Source organism: Pteronotus mesoamericanus, unplaced genomic scaffold (assembly GCF_021234165.1).
Source record: "Pteronotus mesoamericanus isolate MK-2021 breed Mesoamerican mustached bat unplaced genomic scaffold, CSHL_Meso_final contig_182, whole genome shotgun sequence".
NCBI classification, from domain to species: domain Eukaryota; kingdom Metazoa; phylum Chordata; class Mammalia; order Chiroptera; family Mormoopidae; genus Pteronotus; species Pteronotus mesoamericanus.
Window position 1 is genome coordinate 25,004,545 of NW_026555078.1, and position 23,715 is coordinate 25,028,259.

The following is a 23,715-nucleotide window of genomic DNA, read 5'->3' on the forward strand; positions in this document are numbered from 1 at the left end:
TTTTGGTTTTTTGACATAGTTTGATTCAGAAATTGCAAAAACAGCATAGAAGATCTGCTTTTATATGTTTCAATGAGAAACTTCTCTCTTCCCACCCTGAAATTCAAGGTTCATTATTTGTAAGGAAATTTAGAAAGCCTGAGGGAAGGAAGCAGGGCCTTGCACCTGCTGGTCTGGGGACAGGAAGAACTTAGCAGAGGGAAGGACAGGGAAACGGAGGACATAGCACTTGGCTCGTGGACTGAAGTTCTCATTCGAGAGATCTGGGGTGTCCCATCTCACTCTGCGTGAGTGTGTACGATTAAACAGTAATGATGACAGGGCTGGGGAGAATGAAAAGGCAAGACGAAACCCCTAATTGAAATACAGTACCTTCCAACCCTTGTGCTGTTTTCCGGGCTTGCAGTGCCTGTTCCTCCCGCAGAGGAACCAAGACTCTTGTCATTTATTCTCAGCGTCCCAGCAGAGTTAGGAGGTCAGAGCCATCTCGCCGCCATCCCTGTGTGTTGCCGCTGACTAACAGGAAGCAGGCCGCTGGGACCTGGGGCCTCAGGCAGTGGGGTTGCCGCAGGGCTGGCGGGGCAGATGGATGGCTACGGAGGAGGAAGGAGGAAAGGAGCCCCCCAGGGAGAGCAGGAAGGCACTGAGCCAGATGCAAATCTAATCCCTCTCCCTCTCATTTCTGCGCCCTCAGATTCAGGACATTGTTGTCCAAACTCAGGAAGGTCGTGAGACTCGCTCAGCCAAGGATGCGTTGCTGTTATGGTGTCAGATGAAGACGGCAGGGTATGTATGCTCTGGGAACCACGTGTTCCCGCCCACCTGCTCTCATGAGCACTGCCATCTCCAAGGGACACGACATCATCATTCAGAATTACAGTAGCTTGGGGATAAGTGATGGAAAGTCTATCCCGACCTGATTCTCTGAGGCCTGGAGCACAGGATTCCTTTCCAGAGCTGCCTGGGTCAGACTGTGGGATCTGTTGGGTATATGAGTCCTTTGGGCCCACATTACGGGGGAGCCCTCATGTTGAAGCGGCTTGAGGAGAAGCAGGTCCATTTCTCTCCTGGTTTATGGGCGCCTCAGTTCATATACTTGGCTGGGACCCGAAAAGAATCTATTTCTTAGGTCTTAATGTTTCTCTTGGATGCAGCTACCCCAACGTCAATGTCACCAACTTCACCTCCAGCTGGAAGGATGGCCTGGCCTTTAATGCCCTCATACACAAGCACCGGTAAGAGGGAGAAGAGGGCTGTGGGGAGGAGGCAGAACTGTCGCAGGTATTTGCACACACTGCGCTCAGCATGGAGGTTACTACTCAAGCTTCACAGAAGCGTCACCTCTGCTTGTCCTCCTCTCACCCTCAGCAGCCCTGCCTCCCTTAAATTCCCACCGCTGCCTTCCCCACATGCGGGTGCTCCCAGCCGCCCCCACCCCTCTCCTCCCAAATCCTCCTTTCACTTTTCCTGCCCGCCCACCTCCCTCCATCTGCCCAGAGTCTTTGGGTCGCGTCCCTGCATTTGCCCAGGGTCTTTGCATCCTACCGGGCTGCCCTGCCGGCGGGGATGCGGCAGCCACCGCTCCCTTCTGACAATCTGGCTCCGTCCTCAGGCCTGACCTGATTGACTTTGATAAGCTGAAAGACTCCAACGCCCGACACAACCTGGAGCACGCGTTCGATGTGGCCGAGCGTCAGCTGGGCATCATTCCGCTCCTCGACCCCGAAGGTGAGCCGCTCCCTCTCCAGCCTTAACCGTAGCGGTAGGAGATGATGCTTGTTGTGCTGGAGGGAGCACCGGAGTGACAGGGCACCCGGAGGAGTCTAGGCCAGGTACTGGGCGAGCCGTGGGCACAGCAAGGGGATGGTGGCCCAGGCCAGGGCTAAGCACGGGGCCTGCTCTTCAGCTCCACTTAGTTCCTGACACCTTATCTGGCCTGATCGGGGGCCCAGTGTAGCCTTTGGACTTGGTGCTGGAAAAACATGGAGATTAAAAAAAACCTTGAGTCAGACATTTTCAGCGTCCAGTTCAATCCTGAGAGCAACCTTTCCCCTTGCAGATGTCTTCACAGAAAACCCTGATGAGAAATCCATCATTACCTACGTGGTGGCATTTTACCACTACTTCTCCAAGATGAAGGTGCTGGCGGTGGAGGGCAAGCGCGTCGGCAAGGTACCGAGCCGTCATCTCCTAACCGCTGTCACCTCATTTACCTGTTGGCCACACCCAGGCCTTGACCGAGATGCTGCACTTCCATCACAGGAGCTTTGTACTGGGCTCCAGTTTCAGTGCGTTGGGGGGCAGATCACCGCCCCCAGCTTCCTCTGAAGCCAAGTTAATGACTTCCCACGCTGAATTCCAAAGCAGGTTGATGGCCTGTCCTGAAAGATGTCGTCGCCTGCAGCTCTGAGCCCATCTTTCACCTGCAGAACCACATCTCGTGGATATTTCCACAGGAGCAAGATGGGCTTTTATTTGCTGGTTTATTGTGGTTGCGGGCCTCTCAGGCTACCCTGGAATACCAGGGAGCCACCCCACTGTCAGATTCCTTTCCTTGCTGGCTCCTTAGCTGCACGAGTGTGGGCACCATTTCCCATTCATCTTCGTGTGCCTGGTGTTTACAAAAGACAGTGCCTGGAAGTCCTCGATTCCTAATATGCATTGAAAAATGAACAAGATCGTGGCCCCTCTAGTGGCTGGTACCCTGGCACAGGGAGCCGGCCAATCTTGTGTAGGGTTAGGGGAAGAGGAGGCAGCTCCTGAACCTGAGCAGGGCCAGCTGCTTACTGAGGCTGCCATTCCTTCTGCCTTAGCCACAGCCTTGGGCTCAGGGAACAGACCCAACACAGCCTGAGTGGAGGAAGACCACCTCGAGTGTGGTCCTCATCCATGGCATCATTGCTCTTCCAATGCAGATGAGTAATAAGGTGATTCCCTAGGTAATCGACCATGCCATTGAGACAGAGAAGATGATTGAGAAGTACAGCGGGCTGGCCTCGGACCTGCTCACCTGGATCGAGCAAACCATCACAGTTCTGAACAGCCGCAAGTTTGCCAACTCCCTGACGGGAGTCCAGCAGCAGCTACAGGCCTTTAGCACTTACCGAACCGTGGAGAAGCCGCCCAAGTAAGGCCCTGGCCCGTGGGAGGGAAGATGGACATTAGTGACTAAGAAACCAGCTGCCTAAAGGTAGAGCCAGACTCTGGGCTTTGAGGAGTGTACACAGGAGGCATATTCTAGAGGCTAGAGAACTTCGCACCTGTCCCCTACTTCATCCCCTCCTGGCCTTCCTGATCCCAAGCCATCAGCCTATATGAAATGGACATTGAGGAGTCACCCCTGACTCGTAGCCAAAGAAAGTACTTTCCCAGATCCCGGAGTGGGGGCAGCAGTGAGATCTCAGGCCTCTGGGTCTCATCCAAGAATGTGTGCTGGGACGCTCCTTTCTCACCTATGTACTGAGCTTTGGGATTATTTTCTGATAACGACCTCTGTATTTTAAGCTCTAAAACTCTCTGTATGGGACCTTGCTGATCATCAAGTAAATCCTTTTTGTCTCCTGTCTGTCACTGCTCATCAGAAGAGCCCTGGGCCTGCTTCTCGGGACTTCTGTTTCACCCCGGTGTGTGCAGGGCCTGGGTACACACACGCACACATAGGCACAGGCACACACAACCATGCAGGCATCTGTGCATATTACATACACATGAAACAGACACACTCAGACACAAGGGGCATTCCAGCTCACCTGCTGTCAGCTTGCCCAGCTCTCCTGAAACAGATTTCTAGCTCATGAGTGGTACCCTCTGCCTTGTTCCTCCTCCTCTCATCGTCCACACTCTCCATTCATGACTCTCACACAGAGAAAGGTGAGACACGGAGCCTAGAATGTACTATAAACAAGTATCTGATTTCTGATCTGACACTAACCTGCTCTGAAAGTCCTGAATTCAATACAGAGAACATCCCCTGTGAGCCTACCGGGCTCTGCGCACTGGGGTGATATCTCTTGGCTATGTACACCGTGCCGAGCGCCACAGCCCTCCTGAAGTGCCCGCGGGCAGTCAGATCTACTAGGCTGGTCTAATAGCTTACGATGATCCTCCACTGCCAGGTGGAGGATGGAGAAGTGGACAGATCCTTGCATACATGCAGAAATGAGAAAGTACTGAGATACCTGGAGATGGGACCCCAAGTTTCAGGCATCATCCTGCTGCCAATTCTCATCTCCTACACCTAAAATCCTCCCTGAACCCAGCCTTCCCTCCCTTCTTCGGAAGCATCTGGCTTTTGGGACTTGTCAGGAGAGCCAGCCCATTAGGGCTCATTAGGACTCAGGTGAAAGTTGCTTTCAATGCAATATATTCTTACGTGGACAATACTGTTTCTAAGGACTTACTGACTCACTCAATAAACCGACTGAAGAGCTGGTCAGAAGCTGAACTCATTTGATGAACAGAGGAGAGTTTCTTTGTATTAATTGGTAAAACTTGATAGCTGTAGGAATTCCCAGGCCATTCCAGTTAGCCATTCCCCTAGGGGAACAAATGATAAGCAATTTCTGTGGTAGATGTGTTTTCTCTGGTTTATGTTATAAAGGCTCAGCCCCCATTAGATCTCAAGTGGTGAGTATGACAGATGTTTTAAAAGGTAAGTAGACCTATAGATCCTCTTTAGTTTTTGTTTTTAAAGGAAATATGCTTTGCTAGCCAAGCTCCAAGTTACCAGGGTTCCACATTGACTTCTAACAATTTGGCTGTGGGGAGCTCTACACTAATCTCCCTACCTCTGTTTTTTCAACAGGTTTCAGGAGAAGGGGAATCTGGAAGTCTTACTTTTTACCATCCAGTCCCGAATGAGAGCCAACAATCAGAAAGTGTACACACCCCATGACGGGAAACTAGTGTCTGACATCAATCGGGTACAGTAGTGTTTTCCATTGCATGTTGCCAATGAGTTGAGTTCTTGATAAGGGCACAGTGTGTGGTCCCTGGACAGGGTAAAACCAAGCCACTTTCTGGGGTGTTATTAACTATACACACTGGCTATTTTGGGGTGCTATCTGAACCTAATTCTAAAATATCAACTCCACCTATGATCCCTCAATTCAGCCCCCTGTTTGATGCCCAGAATCCATTTTTGGAGCCAATTGATGACCTAATCACTATTGAACATTGAATTTCTTTAAGTATGGGATATTAACTACTTATAACAGAAGGGAAACACCTTCTAATATTTCAGAGGTTTAGAGGCTTAATAACGCCAGGAAATTCAAATAGAACAGAGGTAGCCATTTAGCCATTTACAGTGCACCCACAGAGACAACGTTATATTAGTCCAAGAGTCTGAGGCAGATTTAGAGGAAGATGGAACATTTCATAAGCAGGGCACCCAGAGTCTTTGGCTGGCCCAGACATGAGAGCCAAAGTCTCTGCCTACAGTCCTGAAATCAGTGTTGGGTAAAAGAGGTGGAACCCCCAAACCCAGGTGTTCCTCTTGTGCCCCAAGAATTCTCCTCTGTCCCTCGGGCAGGCCTGGGAGAGCCTGGAGGAAGCCGAATATCGGCGGGAGCTGGCTCTGAGAAATGAGCTCATTCGTCAGGAGAAGCTGGAGCAACTGGCCCGGCGCTTTGACCGAAAGGCTGCAATGAGAGAGACATGGCTCAGTGAAAACCAGCGCCTTGTGGCCCAGGTAATGGGTGGCACAGATGGGGATGGCAGGGGAGGGGCCACTGTCCAGAGCCCCAGTAGTCAGCTAGGCTGGAGCCCTAACTGGCCTCTCAGTGGCTGCGGATAAGCCTCTCCCCAGGCCTTACCTCCCTGCTCCTCAGGATTGGGTAGGTCAAGATTCACATCTGAAGAAAAACTCTTCAGAATTTAAAGTCTAATTTTTAGGAACAGAGCCTCACAATCCAAAACTGGCCCCTGGAGCTGTCATAACTAAAGCCAGGGTTCGAGGTGACATTGAACAGTTGTCCTCTGGGGACAGGATGAAAAGAGTGCACCTTGTGTGTGTCAGACGTGCCTTTTGGGCTCCGGCCTCTAGGACCGAGTCATGTTTCACTAGCTAAAAATTGACCCCAGCGCTGATTGTCCAGGACAGCATCTGTTTCTTCCCACTTGGAACTTAGAAACAAATTACATTCCGTCCACAAAGGGGAAAGCCAGCGTTCTGAGAGAACTGGAGACTGTGTGCCCACCCTAAGCCATCTGTTTAGAGCTGCCCGGTTCTGAGTCAGAAGCCCCTTTCTGCCCAGAATCAGGCAGGTCCATTCATGGCAGGTGGTGAGGCCAAGAGGGCCTCTGTTAATATATGCACAGCGCACCCACACATAGGGCACAGTAAGTGAAATCGTGAGCTTCTTTTAAAGGTTCTTGTGAGACATTTAGTCTTTGGAACTTGGCTCTGATAAGATAGGCTGAAAAAGATGGCAGAACGAAGTCCTTGGGGATGGTCTTCCCCATCCAGCAGTTGTTCCCAGGGGACCTGCTGTTTCTCTGCATTTGGGGACTCGCCAAGAGGAGCCTGGCTGAGCGGCCCATTTTTCTCTCTGTGGGGCAGGATAACTTCGGGTACGACCTGGCAGCTGTGGAGGCCGCCAAGAAGAAGCACGAGGCCATCGAGACCGACACAGCCGCCTATGAAGAGCGGGTGAGGGCCCTGGAAGACCTGGCCCAGGAGCTGGAGAAGGAGAATTACCACGACCAGAAGCGCATCACGGCCCGCAAGGACAACATCCTGCGCCTGTGGAACTACCTGCAGGAGCTGCTGAGGGCCCGGCGCCAGAGACTCGAGACGACCCTGGCACTGCAGAAGCTCTTCCAGGATATGTTGCACAGCATCGACTGGATGGACGAGATCAAGGTGGGCCCCCGTGCTGCCCTTCCCCCACACCTCCAGCACCCACCGCGGGCCTCAGTGCCCGCCCTGCAGTCAGTGTACGCTTCCTTAGATGCCTCCCAGCAAGTCACAGCCCTGAATCAGAATAGAGAAACTGAGGCAGCACAGTGCCTGGCTGCATCTGCCTGTCAACTGCTTGGCTCTCTCTGCTCCCCACAAGTCACCAGCCCAGGTCCACTCTATCCCTATGATCAGGAAACCTGGGGTTCATAGTAGCACAGGCACCAACCTGCTGGGCCTGAGAGACAGACATTAATCAGGAGCCTAGAGAATCAGGCTCTGAGTAGTTACGATTTGACTGGTTAGCATTCAGACCGGCCAGCAGAGGGGCAACCAGGATATTGGAATCTCCTCTCCCTCCACCACAGCGCTCTCAGCTCAGGGTACACATCAGAGTGACCATGGATCTTTTTAAAAATACACATACCCAGGCCCCAAACCCAGGGCAGACTCAGGAGATTGAGTGAGGGGTTCGAGCTTGTATAAGGCGACCCAAGAAGGACTCCGATGGGCACCCCTAGTAGGGCCTCCTGCTCCACAGCCCCTTCCACGCTGGGCAGCAGCCGTTTCCCAGCTTCACCGACTCCCCAGCCCAGACACCATGGATGCCCCCTTTGCGGAGGGGTCTCTTCTAGCATGTAGTTCTCTTTACCTCTCCTCCTTCCCTCCACCCTGTCTGCCCTCTTTGCCAGGCTCACCTCTTGTCTGCCGAGTTCGGGAAGCACTTGTTGGAGGTCGAGGACTTGCTGCAGAAGCACAAATTGATGGAGGCTGACATCGCCATCCAGGGAGACAAAGTGAAGGCCATCACTGCAGCCACCCTGAAGTTCACTGAGGAGAAAGGTGAGAATTCGGAGGTCTCCCTGGTGAGGTCCCAGAAGCCAGGGCCCCATCCTCTGGCTCGGCACCCCAGCTTGGATAAATCCCTGAGCTTTAGAATTCAGCTTCTTTTGTTAACTAACGGTGCAAGGAAGAAGCTTGAGGGATAGCAAAACTCTCCAGAGACCAGGCAACTGCTTTGGAGATCTATGATCAGAAGGTGTTTATAAGCACCCGCGAGGCTTCATCCCATCTTTCACCTCTCTGCCAGTTCAAGTTACAGCAGAGACAATTTAGGTTTATAGTCTCGGGTCTTAAATAGGAGACCCTATATTGTGACCTTGAAGAATCATCTTGAAATTTGTGTCTCAGCTTTTTAAAAAATAATTTACATATAATTTTCTACTAAGAGTTGATTCAAATTTTAACCTCCCTTACCATTGACACTTTACTGGGAACTAATTGTTAGGAACCTAGCCTGCCCTCTGAGCACCCGCATCCAGTCCCAAAGATCCAGGTTCTAGGTCATGTTATTCTTGCCCGGCAACTGATCTGAAGCTTGCCTGTAAATGAAGCCCTTCCCCGTTTCATCTTGCCTCCTCCCATTCCCCCCAGGGTACCAGCCTTGCGATCCCCAGGTCATCCAGGACCGCGTCAGCCACCTGGAGCAGTGCTTTGAGGAGCTGAGCAACATGGCAGCTGGGCGGAAGGCCCAGCTGGAGCAGTCCAAACGGCTCTGGAAGTTCTTCTGGGAGATGGATGAGGCCGAGAGCTGGATCAAGGAGAAAGAGCAGATCTACTCCTCCCTGGACTATGGCAAGGACCTGACCAGTGTGCTCATCTTGCAGCGCAAGCACAAAGCCTTTGAGGATGAGCTCCGCGGGCTGGATGCCCACCTGGACCAGATCTTCCAGGAGGCCGAGGGCATGGTCGCACGCAAGCAGTTTGGGCACCCGCAGATCGAGGCCCGAATCAAGGAGGTGTCCACCCAGTGGGACCAGCTGAAGGAGCTGGCTGCCTTTCGCAAGAAGAACCTCCAGGATGCTGAGAACTTCTTCCAGTTCCAAGGCGATGCAGACGACCTCAAGGCCTGGCTGCAAGACGCTCACAAGTTGCTCTCGGGCGAAGATGTGGGGCAGGATGAAGGGGCCACACGGGCCCTGGGGAAGAAGCACAAGGACTTCCTGGAGGAGCTGGAGGAGAGCCGTGCAGTGATGGAGCATCTGGAACAGCAGGCTCAGGGCTTCCCCCAAGAGTTTCGGGATTCCCCAGATGTAACCAATCGGCTGCAGACCCTCCGGGAGCTCTACCAGCAAGTGGTGGCTCAGGCAGACCTGCGTCGGCAGAAGCTGCAGGAGGCCCTGGACCTGTACACGGTGTTTGGGGAGACCGATGCCTGTGAGCTGTGGATGAGCGAGAAGGAGAAGTGGCTGGCCCAGATGGAAATCCCAGACACACTGGAGGACCTGGAGGTCGTGCAGCACAGGTCAGGGCTGGCCCTTCTCTTCTTGTCTCCCCGCACCAAGGCATGCCCTGCCCCTCTGCCTGGTGTGGGAGCAGTCCCTAAGCCACAGAATCCAGAAGAGCCACAGAGATCGGTTGGTAAACCACTGGTCCTCAAGGCCACTCTCACCTCCACTCTTCCGATTCCATCGGCACTTCAGCATGGGAGGCCTGCCCGTGCGCGTTGTAGAATTCCAAGTACAGAGTCCAAAGAGTTAAAGAGGAGAAGAGGTTACTCGCTGGAACACACTGAGGTGGTCCAGCCCTGATGCTGAAGGGACCTGGGCTATTATCCCAGAAGAGTCAGCTTTCATAACCACATGGCGCCCCTCCCCACAGCAGCTGTCCCTTCTCCTACCCAGGGACAGAACATCTGGCTAGGGAGTATCCTTCAGGTCAAGGTGTCAAGGCAGTGGATTTGAGGTCCAAGAGCCACAACTGGGGCAGTGGAGGCAGGTGGTCTCTGTGGTGATTAACCTCCCATCGCCTCGGATTTCCCCTGTGCCTCTCTGTTGAGCCGGTGGCCAGTGTAGTAAGGAACCAGCTCGCCCCTAGCCTGGGCCATGCTGAACCAAGAAATTGGACCCATGAACCAGCAAATAGAGTGTATCAGCATATCTTTCTCCTTTCTCCCCTCTGCCCCATACCTGCTCAAAGGTAAGTAGGAGGTGGAAGGAGAATGCAAGAGCTACATGTTCTGGAGACTGGGCGGCCACTGACAATGAAGTGCCTGCTGCCACCTCACCAGTCCTCATTTCCTCTGCCCTTATCAGGTTTGACATCCTGGACCAGGAGATGAAAACTTTGGTGACTCAGATTGATGGCGTGAACCTTGCTGCCAACAGCCTGATAGAGAGTGGCCACCCGCGCAGTGGGGAAGTGAAGCAGTACCAGGACCACCTGAACACCAGGTGCGGTGTGGGTTGGGCTGGGAACGGGGGCGGGGCGGGGTGGGGGAGGTGGGGTTGGAGCGTTGGAGCATCACACTGCACCTGACACACCCCTGGGGGTGTGGCCCAAAAGCCAGGACACCTGCTCTGCACTGCCAGGTTTGTACCCTCAGTACTCCTGTCTTTCTCAGTTGGTCTCCTTCTGTAGCAGCAAGGAGGGACCTATTTGGTGATTGGCCGGTAGGGAGAGAGAGATGTGTTCACACAGCTACAAATACTGTGTCTGGGGGTAGGGGTGGTCCTGTGTGATGCAGGAAGACGTTCTGACTGTGCCATAGTTAGAATTAGGCCAGATGGTACTCATGCCACATTTACCCAGACCTTTCTTAGGCAGGAAAAATGGCTCTCTGAGAGCTCTTAAGTAATATCCATAGAAGAAAGCTCCTGCTTGTGTTAAATGCATCATCGACCTTGCGGCTAGCTGGAACGAAGAGAAAAATTAGCAGAAAGCCTTGGGCACACTTCGTGGTCAGAATAAAAAACAGGCCCTGAGGAGCCTTTGGAGATGGGGTGCTTTCAGTACAGGGCATAATTACCCATGAGTCCTCAAGGGTCTCGAAGGGCAGAGCACAGGCTCATGTCCCCTGTTTGTCATTCTGGACCCTGCACACAGACAGCCACATGTTCACCCTCTACCCATTGCCCCTGTCCCTTTCCCCACACTTGTTTCTGAGCTTTGTTCTGCCTGAGGCAATCTGGGAAGTGCTGTTAGGGAAAAAAAGTGTCAGCACAGAGAAGGCTGCAGGGAGCTCAGACTGGGGGACACTTTGGAGCCGCTAGAACGAGGCCAATCGTCTCCGCCTCCAAAGATGGAGGCTGTAGCTCAGGAGATTCCTCTGTAATCTGAAGTTTATGCAGAGAAGGATGCTCAGGTTTAATGGGAAACCACCCTACCATTTCAGGCCTCAGGTTCTCTCTCACCTAGAGAGGGCAAGCACCTGATCTATTTCACTTAGAATGGTGCATGGCTTGGGGGTCTGCAAAGATCATCCTCTGACTACAGCTCACTAAGGCAACACATATATAGCTGACAAGTGCTCCCTGTTTTTCTCGCACTCGCGCACGCTTGCACACACATGCAACCCCCCTTACCCCCGAACTCCAGACAGCCGGTGTGCGCCACCAACACCCCCAGGCATGGAAGGCTTCCCCCTTTGCCTTGCAGCTCGTCCCGTTTGGGACAATGCATTTTGGGTTATAAAGTTTGATCTCCTATTGAGTGGAAATCTGCCTCCTTGAAATCTGTAAATTGGTTCTGGCTCTGCCCTTCAGCGAGATCTAAATTTATTCTGATTCTTCTTCCATGGGCTAGCTCTTCAAATATTTTTAAAAATGACTGTCATTCTTCCTCTATACCTACGGTCCTACCAGAATGCATCCTCTGCAAACCACATACTTCAAATCCGGCCCACCCTTTAAGCTGGCCCAGGGTCCTCTCCTTTCCAGTGTCCCAGATGAAACTTGCACTGTTTTCGAGCTTCACATTCTACCTTGTATTATAGCTGATTTTATGCTGAAGAACTTTCCTACCAGATTATTAAGTAAATGAAGAGCAATATCTTTATGTCTTTCCCACAGTGCTTTGCATACCTAGCACATTATTACCTGAGGTTTCCTCTGTTTGGAACAGTCTTTTCTCAGATGTCCACTTGGCTCACTCTCATATGTTATTCAGACCTCAGCTCACATGTCAACTCATTGGAGCCGTCCTCATGGATCACCCTATTAAAAATATCATCTATCTACCTCCCACCCAGTCCTTTTGCCTCTGTCCCATTACCTTGCTTTATTTTTTTCACTGGGCTATAACCATTTGGTAGATTATGGATTTATTTACTTGCATCTGCCCACTTGAATTAGAGCAAATACTTTGCTTCACCCACTTCTGTATCCCCAGAGCCTAGACCAGTGCCTGGCACAAAGCACATAATGGTTGTGTGATAAATGCTTAGTGAATGAGTAACAGGGACAAAACAGAAATAACTTCTGCCAAGCTTGTGAGTCGTTCAAACACTTCCTCATTGAATGTATGACTGCCTTCCACTGCATGCACTCCAGTTGACCAACATCTTTCTAATAACCTTGGGCCCAGGAGCAAACCTGGACTCCAACATCACCTGGGCAGTGCTAACTAGAGCAGCTCTATCAGTGTCCTCCCTACAGAAGGAGATGGTGCAGTAGAGGGGAGCAATGGGTTTGGGAGGCAGACTAGACCCAACCCCAGCCTGTCCCATGTGTGGCCTCTACTTGGTGGCTGTAGTAAGGCCACACTAGGAGAGGCCTAGAAAATCCTAGTGTGGGGCCTCTTGCCTGGGAGCATAGTCAGACCCTCAGCTGTGGCTTCCGGGCAGGGCCTGAGGATCTCATGGCCCTGGAACACATCATTATCATTGCACAGTGGTTTCAGACCAACCCTAAGAAAATCTTCGGCCCCTTCCCCTGACCTCCCAGCCTCAGCACCATCTGTGTGCCAGACACAGAATTCCCCAGAGCTTAGGGACCTCATGGTCTAAGATGGGCTCCGAGAAGTCCTTGGACTCTCAGTCTTCTCTCTCCAGGCGTTTCCAACAAGACTGTCTTTCAGTCTAGACTAGCAGCTGTTGTCATACCTTGGGACGCCGGCAATGCACTTTACCCAGTCCATCTGCGTAACCCTGCAGTCGCCACCCCCCAGGTGCTGGAGGTACACAGATGAGTGACACACTCAGGGCCTCCTCCTTAAACAGATCTGTTCATTGAGAAATAGCTCAGAAGACCACCATAAACCTGTCGCTGTCACCCCTGTCCCTCCTCCCAGCCCCCTTGTCCTCTCTGCCTAATATGTGCTATGTACATAGTACTTTATACCGTAGTTATTCTGTAAGCTCATCTTACTTTCTAAGTCATACACTCCATAAGGCAAAGTCTGGCTATCTCTGTATTATCCCAAAGGCTCACATAATGCTTTTACAGGAAGACTTCACTTAATGCCATTGATAGGTTCTGTGACTTTCAACAAAATGACTTATAACACAACCAATTTTAACAGTGTCTAATTGACATAAACAAGTCCCTATGGCATCTCATCTGTGTTACAACAAAATGACACTGAATAAAATGGCATTATTTGAGGGCCTACTATATCTTGTGGGTATTCAAGAAAAATGGGTTCAATTAGCAAATGAGCATCTAGCATATTCTATGGACTGAGCTATGACAGTGATACAGAATGAGTAAACCCAGGTCCAAGAGAGGTGTCCCTAGTGGTCTGGACCCAGGCTGATGGGCAGCCCTCTAAGAAAGACTTAATAGGGGCTGCAGACCCACCCCAGGTCACCAGGGTATCTACCAGACCTTTGCATATTTCCCAGTATCACTCCAGCAGTGCACTTGAAGGTTAAGGTTATGTTGTCCATTTCAACTACAATCCCACTTTATCCCCCTCTCCTCCTCCTCACCTCTTCCTCCCCAGGCCTCTCTTCTTTTTGGGCCAAGGTGACTGTGCCAGACCCTGGGCACTTTGAACATGGTCTTAGGCATTTTCATGGCTCCTCTCGGGCAGCTGGGACCCTCTGTCCTGAAACATTCTTGAAGCTGATAATAGGAGCTAATTATTTTCAGTATTTCAGAGGATCTGGGGAAATTGTTTGTTAGCCTGAAATCCAACTACATAGAGAGCCCAGCTCAGTGTCATGTTCCTTCACTAATGCTTGGGATCATGTCACTGCTTGCCTCTTGCTGATGGAAAGATGTGATTGGCAGTTATGTTGTCTTGGGTAAAAATGGATAAATGAACCTTATTCACTGCAGTTTGTTGGATAGGTGATTATTTCACTGTGCAAGGTCACTGGGGAGAGACTCTGGTGGGAAATCTGGGAAGGGATGCCCTGTGAGAAGAGTTACAGAGGAGGACATGTCTGCGTCGCGTCCCGTCCCCCACCCCCGCTCTGTTCCCCCGGCAGGTGGCAGGCATTCCAAACCATGGTGTCAGACCGGCGGGAGGCAGTGGACTCGGCCCTCCGGGTGCACAACTACTGCGTGGACTGCGAGGAGACCAGCAAGTGGATCATGGACAAGACGAAAGTAGTACAGTCCATCAAGGACCTGGGCCGGGACCTGGCAGGCGTCATCTCCATCCAGCGGAAGTTGTCGGGGCTGGAGCGTGATGTGGCTGCCATCCAGGCCCGCATGGGTGCCCTGGAGCGTGAGTCACAACGGCTGATGGAGTCACACCCTGAACTGAAGGAGGACATTGGCCGGCGGCAGGCGTTTGTGGAGGAGCGATGGCAGGAGCTGCAGCAAGCCCTGCAGGACCAGGAGGCCTCGCTTGGTGAAGCCAGCCAGCTGCAGGCTTTCCTGCAGGAGCTGGATAACTTTCAGGCCTGGCTGTCCTTAGCCCAGAAGGCCGTGGCCTCCAAGGACATGCCCGAGTCCCTCCCAGAGGCCGAGCAGCTCCTGCAGCAGCATGCGGCCATCAAAGATGAGATTGATGGGCACCAAGAGAGCTATGAGCATGTCAAGACATCTGGAGAGAAAGTGCTCCGTGACCAGACGGACCCAGAGTTCCTGCTCCTGGGCCAGCGGCTGGAGGGCCTGGGTACTGGCTGGGACGCCCTGCGCCGGATGTGGGAGAGCCGCAGCCGCTCCCTCACCCAGTGCCTTGGCTTCCAGGAGTTCCAGAAAGATGCCAAGCAGGCTGAAGCCATCCTCACTAACCAGGTAGGAAGACACATTCAGGGCAGGAGGGTCTCTCAGAGCAATAGCACTGGCGAGTCTACGAATATGCTACAGGGCTCAGGGACCAAATGATGCTTTTCTTGGACTCTTTAGGCACTAATTGGGGGACAATCCTCTTTGTTTCTTAAGTGCCTTTTTCAGCCCTGTGTTCCAGACTGCCTATTCTGGGTCACTTAGAAGCTGGAGAAGTGAATTTTCTCTGGGTGGTTGCCCTTCCATATGGCTTTAGGCCCGCAGTTCATGGGGTGCCCCTGGTGGGCATGGGGGTCGGGGGAGGCCTGGGGGAGCCTCTTCCATGCACAGCTCCAGGGGGTACCATTCACACTATGATCTGTATGGCTGGACATGGCGCTCCAAGCCACGCACGTTCCCTCACCACCTCCTCAGGTTGGCTCCATGCCTCATCTGGAAACTTCCTTCAACAGGAATATACACTGGCTCACTTAGAGCTCCCAGACTCCCTAGAAGCTGCAGAAGCTGGGATCCGGAAGTTTGAGGACTTTCTGGTGTCTATGGAGAACAACGAGGATAAGGTCTTGAGTCCTGTGGACTCTGGAAACAAGCTGATAGCTGAGGGGAACCTCTACTCAGACAAGATCCAGGAGAAGGTGCAGCTGATTCAGGACAGGTACTCCCCACCCCCAGGGTGACGGGCTGGAATCAGGTGGGGCTGGCGGTGTTGCATGGGGACCCCAGACTCAGCACTGTTGTGACTGCAGCTTTCTGGCTTCCCTTCCAGGCACAGAAAGAACAACGAGAAGGCCCAGGAGGCCTCAGCTCTTCTGAGAGACAACCTGGAGCTCCAGAACTTCCTCCAGAACTGCCAGGAGGTGAGGCTCGAGCAAGGCAGGCCACTTCACAGGACATTCCTTTCTAGGAGCAAAGTGTCCCAGAGGTGGGACGTCCACAAGGATCCTTTCTAACTCAGGAGTGTAGGACTCATTAGGGGGTCTCCGGGTACTTGAATCCCCTAGAATCTTTGATTCCGCAAGACTTCTTTTTACAAGTCTGTAAAGATGTTTTTTAATTTGTCAAGTGTAGGACATCTCAAAGGAACATCTATATTAGCATCACCTACAGGCCTGATCAGAGCCCCAGCTTCAAGGGCGGCAACCTGTGCGTTCACACAGAGCCCCGTGCTTAGAAGGGCTCCACACTTGGTTTCATGCTCTGCTGTTGCCATCTTGAAATTCTTAATGATTTTGAACATTCCCATTCTGCACTGGGCCCTGCAATCCCAGAACCAGCCTGGCCCTAGTCAAAAGCAGAGTCCTGGGCCCCACTCAGGCCCAATGAGTCAGATCCTCAATGGTTGAGAGAGAGAGAGAGAGAGCGGCATTTCCAACAAGCCTCCTAGTTGGAGAACTACCAATCCGAAGGCCCTGGCTCAGCCTGGGACACGCTGTGCAGGCAGGCCTTTCACTGCACTCCTGGGTCCCCCCATTAGCAGCGTCTCCATGTGGAATGGGGCTTTCCCTGACTTCTTTCATGCTTTCGTTCCTCATACCCCTTTTCTCTCAGCCCCAACGACTTTGTTTTTATCTACCTCTGCCCTTGGCACAGACTGGGTCAGGTATGGTGCCAAGACATCTTGGAAATATTGGCTGCGTCTCGCAGTTCTTCCCCCATTGTTAATTACAGGATCTGGCCTTGGCTTCTTCCTCCAAAAGCATTTTCTCTGTGTTTATTAATGATTTCTCAGCCTACCGCTACAGGGTGGGCTTATCCATCCAGTAAACATTTGTTGAGTTCCTGCAACAGCCCAGGCCCTGTCCTAGGTCCTGGAAATATGAAGAGAAGCATAAATATCCCTGGTGTCACATGGCACATCCTGGTGTGGAAGACCCACCGGTGTCCATATTTTGGCCCTGTGACGATGTGGGTTATGTGGCCCGTGCTGGGAGTGAGGTATCCGCAGTCAGAGAATGGTGCTCTACTGTGCTCACACTTCTGCCTGGCTGCCTTCCATGGCCAGAGGTGGCCCAAGGTGGGCGGCAGGCCCTGCCCTGAGCCCATGGTCAAAGAGGTACATTCGGGAATGATCGTCCCCTCTTTTTCTGCCCATAGCTCACTCTCTGGATCAATGACAAGCTGCTGACATCTCAGGATGTCTCCTATGATGAAGCACGCAACCTTCACAACAAATGGCTGAAGCACCAGGCATTCATGGCAGAGCTGGCCTCCCACCAGGGGTGGCTGGAGAGCATCGACGCAGTAAGTAACACGAGTGCTCGGATGTGCTTACCTGAATGGGGCCTCACCCAGGCGTGGACACCGTCCAGAAGCGGACTGGACAGCGCAGAACTTGGAAGTGAAGGAACTTCCCTCAGCAGTGCTTACACCTTCAGATATATGCAGTCTTGTTAAGCCTGGTCAGAATGGGTGCCCCTTCTGGGTCACCTGAGTCTGGGGACAGTCCAGGACACTAAAGACACTCAAGTCAGAGCTTTAGCATCCATTGCCAGAAGAGCAGTTATCTGTGTTTGCCTTCTGGAGGTCCCCAGCACCAGGGGACATGTGACATGAACAGAGCAGTCCATTGTCTGATGGGCAGAACCGCTGGGCAGGGGCCATTCACACCCCTTGCAGATGCGGAGAGACAATGTAATGAGTTTGCCAAGGGACCCAAGTAAATATGTGGCTGGAGTTAGATCTTGGAATCAGGTACTTTGGCTCTTTCCTACAGTGGCGGCAAGGGAGAAGCAGGCCTAGGGGCCACACAAGGCCATGTCCACAGTAGCTGAAGGTGCAGGCTCCAAGCCAGACTGTCCTACTCTACTTCCCTGCACCTCAGTTTCTTCATCTGTAAAATGGGGGTAATAACAGCTCCCTACCTGAGGGAGTTGTGAGCATTAAGCACTTAGAATGGTCCTGGGCGGTTATTAAACACTTAATCAACATTGACTGTCATGAGTAGTATATATCCCTAGGCCCAAGTCCTATTATACTGTACTCACTCCAAAAAGATACATCTGTATAGATGAAAACCTGCAAAGACAAGGGCAATAACTAAAGATCCCACCAAAGGTTAGTTAGTGCACAGCCCCTAGGGATCAAATCAAGAGAGGGTGGAACTCACGGGGAGGTTTCCAGGCTGCTTGTGCCTGGATGGATCCTGAATCTTTTTTTCCTTTAATAAAAAAAAATTTTAGCCCTGGCTAGTGTGGCTCGGTGTACTGAGGGCCGGACTGCGAACCAAAGGATTGCCGTTTTGATTCCCAGTCTAGGGCACATGCCTGGGTTGTAGGCCAGCTCCCCAGTAGGCAACCACGCATTGATGTTTTCCTCTTTTCCTCTTTCCTTTCCCCTCTCTAAAAATAAATAAATAAAATCTCTAAAAAACAAAACAAAACAATTTTAGTACCAGCTGACCTTTGCAGCTCCCCATACTGCAATTTCTTGAATCATTTGCCCCACACACAGCTCCCGCTTTCCCACCTTCTGCAAATAACTCAGGGCTACACAGTCTTTCAAGTGGGCCTCACCAAGTTCTCAACAGGTTCCTGGCTTCCCTGGCCCCCCACCCCGGTCAGCCCTTTGCAGCCACCTGGAGCAGGGCTGTGCCGGGGCTGGCTGGTGAGCACGCCTCTTTCCCACACAGGAAGGCAAGCTGCTGATGGAAGAGAAGCCCCAGTTTGCAGCCCTGGTGTCCCAGAGGCTGGAAGCCTTGCACCAACTCTGGGATGAGCTTCAGGCCACCACGAAGGAGAAGGCCCAACAGCTCTCAGCCGCCAGGAGCTCTGACCTGCGCTCGAAGACCCAAGCCGACCTCAACAAGTGGATCAGCGCCATGGAGGACCAGCTGCAGTCCGACGACCCGGGCAAGGACCTGACCACTGTCAACCGGATGTTGGCTAAGCTGAAGGCACGTGAGCGGGTTGTAGACTGGGAGTGTTGGAATAGAAGGGATCTCGGGGAGCAAATCTGAGACCTGAAAGCGAGTTCCTCTCAGCCAGGCTTGCCTTTACCATGCAAAAACGTCTCCTTTGCAGTGGGTAAGACAGGGATCCAAACAGCTTAATAAAAGCACTTCTGAGAAGGAAAGTCCAGGTGCTCCGGGGTGGGGGGCAGGGGGAGGTGAGTGGGGCATCCAGGGAGCTCAAACTGGGACTTTAGGGATGGGTGGGATACGAATGGAGAGGAAGGAGGCGCTGCCCAGGAGAGTGCCAACACTGTCCCCTTGTGTCCCAGCGTCTGGAGGACCAAGTGAATGTGCGGAAGGAGGAGCTGGCGGAGCTGTTTGACCAGATGCCCTCACTAGGAGAGGAGGAGGAGGGCGCTGACTTGAGCATCGAGAAGCGGTTCCTAGACCTCCTGGAGCCCCTAGGGAGGAGAAAGAAGCAGCTAGAATCATCCAGAGCCAAGCTGCAGATCAGCCGGGACTTAGAGGACGAGACGGTACATGGGCTGCAACCCTTGACTCCCCAGCAGTCGAGGCAGTGGCTGCCGTCAGGGTTCCTGGCTGCTGCCCAGCTCTTGGCAGCAGGTGTCTGCTCATCTCGCCCCCTTATCTCGCAGGATGGTTGTGATGCTTATGTTAAATATAAAAGTAAAGCCAGTGCTTTTTGAATGTTAACTCACTCATGGACTTTGGGGCCAGGCAGGCTTGGGTTCCCAATCCAGCTACGTTACCTTTCCCCTGTGTGACCAGGAACAGGATATTAGGAACCTCGACTCAAAAATGTCAGAATGTCCCCAACTGTAAAACGGGGGCAAAACCCTGATATGGGGTATTGGGAGAAACCAGGAAGACATGACAAGCGGAACTCCATGGATCGTGGCGGGTGCTTGGGAAAGGGTGGGCACAATTGTCATCAGCTGTCCTCTTGCCTTTGGTCTCCGCAGCTCTGGGTGGAGGAGAGGCTGCCTCTGGCCCAGTCGGCTGACTATGGCACTAATCTGCAAACTGTACAGCTGTTCATGAAGAAGAACCAGGTGAGTGCTGCCTTACCTTGTCAGTGCGACCTGCCCCCTTCTGCCCTGCCCTGTTTTTACCTGCACAAGGCCAGCTACAGAAGATTGTTGCTCTTAGTAATACTTTGGGGCCCCTGGACCCCCTAACAGCAGCTTTGGTGATGGCAGGGAGAATTCTGAGAGGACCACAGGAGAGCAGGGTAGGGGGTTGTTTAGGATGCTTTGGGATTTGGGGCCATTCAGACCCATCGGGGCACAGGCGGATGCAGGACCCAGGTGCCCTGGCCTTGGGTTTAATTCTGCGGCTTCTGTATTCCACGGCCTCCCTGAGAGGAGGCCCAGAGCTCCTGGCTGCGCTCCCTCATCCAGGGCTGAGCTGGGCAAGTTGGGTGTCCTCAGGGTAAGTGGGCCCCGCTTCTCTGGACACATGAGGACTTGTGGAGCTCACACTGCATTAGGAAGCCATGAAACTTGGACTCTGAGCCATTGGAGCAAACATTCATTTGCTGTCCTGCTCTCTCTGAGGCCTGGTTGGAAACTTCTGTGGCCCTGGTCAGGATCCTGGAAGTGAGCAGAGACCACACTTCCTCTTGTGCCTGAGTTACCTTGTATCTTCCACGGCCAGTTACGTTGGTTGTGCTGCCTCTGTGTCTGGCCAAGGGCTGACCGTCGACCCTGCTTTTGGGTGGAGAGTCCTTCCTCCTGCCTGGTCTGCTCTTTGGGTCAAGATGTAAGGGCAGCCACAGTGATAAGCAAGGAGAGCCTGGGGATTTATCCCGGAGAAAGCAGGATGTCCCAGAGTGCCAGTCAGCATTGTAGCTCCTTGGGAAGGAAGGTCGCGGCAGACAGTACTTCCCTCCCCAAAGCAACATCAGCTGCCATCTGCTCACAGAGTCTAGCAACTGTGCAACGGCCTGAATTCAAAGGGGTTCCTTAAAAGCTCCCTCATATCTTTTGCTTGTAGCTGACATGATCAAAAGGCTTCCGTGGACTCACAAAGGGACCTGGGCTGGAAGGTGGTAGGATGTGAGTTAACACCACAATCTCCGCTTGAAGGAAGGAGGCCAGTAGAAGACAGTACCTGGGGGGCCTCAGTTTCCTCAACTGTAAAATGAGCCGACTTCAGTCCTTCCAACAGTAAAAAGTTTGGACTGTGTCTAGTTAGTGTTATTGCCAAAAGATTTCCATCTCCCCTGGCCAAAGGATGTTATTTTAAGGAAAGGGCAAGTATAAACGGGGTTCTTCTAAACAAGAAGGGAAAGATAATCTCCTGGGAGAGAGTGGCTGCCCCAGCGAAGACTATTTTAGGCTAACCTGGCTAAAGCTCAAACCCCATTTTAGCCGTCCTTCTATCACTGTGGCTCTCAAACCTCAGTGTGCAGCAGCCTCGCCCGGGGGCTTGTTCAAACACAGCTGACCAGGCTCCACCCCAGAGCCACTGAGTCAAGCTGGGAGTAGAGCCTGGCAATTTCCATTTCTACCAAGATCCTGGGTTATGCTGAGGCTGCTGGTCCGGACCCCACTTTCAGAGCCACTGCTTTAAAGGCAACTAGGACAAATCCCGCAAGGTGCCACATAAATGGTTTTCAACTCTGGCTTTCCATTAAAATCACCTAGGGAAACTTTCAAACCTACAAATGCCCCAGCCCCACCTCAAAGCAATTAATTAGGCTCCCCGGGATGAGGGCCCCGGCTGTGTCTGTTTCCCCAGATGCAGCCAGGGTTGAGAACCACAGTTCTGTCTGATCTGGCCCCTGCTTGCCTTTAGATCTCACCTGTTATCACTTTCTCCCGCTTTCACAGTGTTCTGGCTTTCCGGCCCCCTCTCTCTGGCCATTAGACAGCCCAGGCTCGCCTCCCCCCCAGGGACATTGTAGCTGCCCTTCCCTCTTCCCAGCCACATTCATCCCCCAGATCTTTGTGTGGTGGCATCTCACTCCAACGTCACCTCCTCAGAAAGGCCCTCCTGACTCCCCAGGGTAAAGCAGCCACCACCAACTGCGGCTGACTTTCTTTATCTCGTCGTATTTTCCCTCTGGCACCCATTATCCACGTTTATGCATTTACCTACCTGCTTACCACCTATTTCCTCTACTGGGGTGTAAACTTTATGAGAGCAGGGGTTTTGTTTCTGCATTGTCCCTAGAGCAGGCTCTGCTATATGCAAAATAACTTAATAAATATGCATTTTATGAAGTCAGGGAAGAAGACATCACATGTAAGCTCACTGCACGGGACCCCAGAAATCAATTCTGAGAGGCCAGGGGGGAGAGAGAGAGAGAGAGAGGAGAGAGAGAGAGAGGCCTTTGAGGTTCCCTTGCTGAGGTCCTAAGATCCAGGGAAAGTAGAGACACGCAGAACTGACACCATGGGTGGTTTGAATACAATTGCACCGACCACGGGAAAATGTCAGCCTCAATTTCAAGTGTAAAAATGCACTTCAGAGCGTTAGGTGATGTTGATGTGCGGATGTTGCCAGTTCCATGTATTTTCAGTGCTGTCAGTCACTGTACTGCCCACGTGTCCTGCTTTTGCCCCTGCCCTCCAGATGGCTTTAAAGGCCAGGACAGTTGTAGAAAGGGAGGAAGGGAGGCATAAGGGGCTGGGAGCCCACACACAAGAAGCACCCAGGCTCGGGCCTCTGGGACTGCAAAGTGTGTGACACATGCGTCATGGCCCCCTGCAGAAAACGGTGACCCAGTCCCCAGAGTGGGAGGAAAATGCCATTCTGGTCATGAAAGATTCAAACAAGAAAATAATACAAAGCTCATAAGAGATTTGAGAAATAGAAATGGGGAAAAACAAAATAAAACCCATAACTCTGTACAAGGAGTAACTGTCAACTGTAGTTTTATAGGAGTGAAAGCTCTTAGGATAAGATATCAAAAGGCTGTCGAGGCACTGTTTTCCTTTCCTCTATCCTGTACAGCTAAGAAGTCAAGCTCTGCTAGAACACAGGGAGGATAGGGAGCAGTCCGGAGCACAGGCTGTGGGATCAGAGGGAGTCATGTTCAAATCCCGGCTCTGCCACTCACTGCCTGTTCCTTACCTGCTCTGTGCCAGTGTCTGGTGCTCATCCCAGCAGACCGTGGGAGTGTGAAAGGAGAATGATGTGAAGTGCCTAGCACTGCGCCTGGCAGTTTTTACGGCCACCGCCTGCCCTGCTCGAGCTTCCCCGAGTGGGAGAGGGCAAGCGGTGCCAGGTGTGAGCTCGGCAGCCTGCTGCAGGCACGGCCTCGCCCGCATGCCCTCTGAGCCCTTCCCCTCTGGCCCCAGACCCTCCAGAATGAGATCCTGGGCCATGCACCACGGGTCGAGGACGTGCTACAGAGAGGGCGGCGGCTGGTGGAAGAGGCAGAGATCGACTGCGGGGACATCGAGGAGCGCCTGGGCCGCCTGCAGAGCTCATGGGACACGCTGCGGGAGGCGGCCGCCGGGCGGCTGCAGCGCCTGCGGGATGCCAGTGAGGCACAGCAGTACTACCTGGACGCGGGTGAGGCCGAGGCCTGGATCAGCGAGCAGGAGCTCTATGTCATCTCAGACGAGACCCCCAAGGTGGGCTCAGGCCAGGGGTGCCCGGCTGGGTGCCAAGGCCAAGAGGGAGGGCGGGGGCGGGCAGTCAGTGGGGAGCTGTGTAAGTCAGGTGTGTGAGAAGTGAGGCGGGGGGAGGGGGTGTACAAGGAACCCTCCTCCTCAGGACACCCCACTTCTTGCGTCTACCCCTGCTGCCCGCCTACTGCAGCTGTGTGCCCTTCTGCCAACCTAGATTTGTTTCAACCCAAAGGTCCTTCACCTTTTTGTACCGTGGATTCTGTGTTGAGGAACTGTTACAGGAAGTGGGAGGGGTGACGTGTGACGTGAGGGGGTCTCTAAAGCTGGAATGATAGGGGAAGTTTTCACAAAACAGAGTTG

The 23,715-nt window shown here is 52.7% G+C and overlaps 1 protein-coding gene across 1 annotated transcript in view; it reads left to right on the forward strand.

The window, feature by feature from the left end:
- The window catches only part of SPTB (spectrin beta, erythrocytic), a 63,771-nt gene that overhangs the window by 18,573 nt on the left and 21,483 nt on the right, over positions 1-23,715 (forward strand). The window contains exons 4-22 of the mRNA XM_054567437.1: positions 695-786; positions 1,155-1,235; positions 1,613-1,728; positions 2,060-2,172; positions 2,940-3,127; positions 4,805-4,922; positions 5,534-5,692; positions 6,563-6,865; positions 7,594-7,744; positions 8,336-9,206; positions 9,997-10,134; positions 14,115-14,871; positions 15,315-15,517; positions 15,629-15,719; positions 16,957-17,103; positions 18,491-18,754; positions 19,081-19,287; positions 19,735-19,824; positions 23,080-23,358. Of these exons, the coding sequence (XP_054423412.1) occupies positions 695-786; positions 1,155-1,235; positions 1,613-1,728; positions 2,060-2,172; positions 2,940-3,127; positions 4,805-4,922; positions 5,534-5,692; positions 6,563-6,865; positions 7,594-7,744; positions 8,336-9,206; positions 9,997-10,134; positions 14,115-14,871; positions 15,315-15,517; positions 15,629-15,719; positions 16,957-17,103; positions 18,491-18,754; positions 19,081-19,287; positions 19,735-19,824; positions 23,080-23,358 (4,368 nt within the window). The remainder of the gene's footprint in view (positions 1-694; positions 787-1,154; positions 1,236-1,612; positions 1,729-2,059; positions 2,173-2,939; positions 3,128-4,804; positions 4,923-5,533; positions 5,693-6,562; positions 6,866-7,593; positions 7,745-8,335; positions 9,207-9,996; positions 10,135-14,114; positions 14,872-15,314; positions 15,518-15,628; positions 15,720-16,956; positions 17,104-18,490; positions 18,755-19,080; positions 19,288-19,734; positions 19,825-23,079; positions 23,359-23,715) is intronic.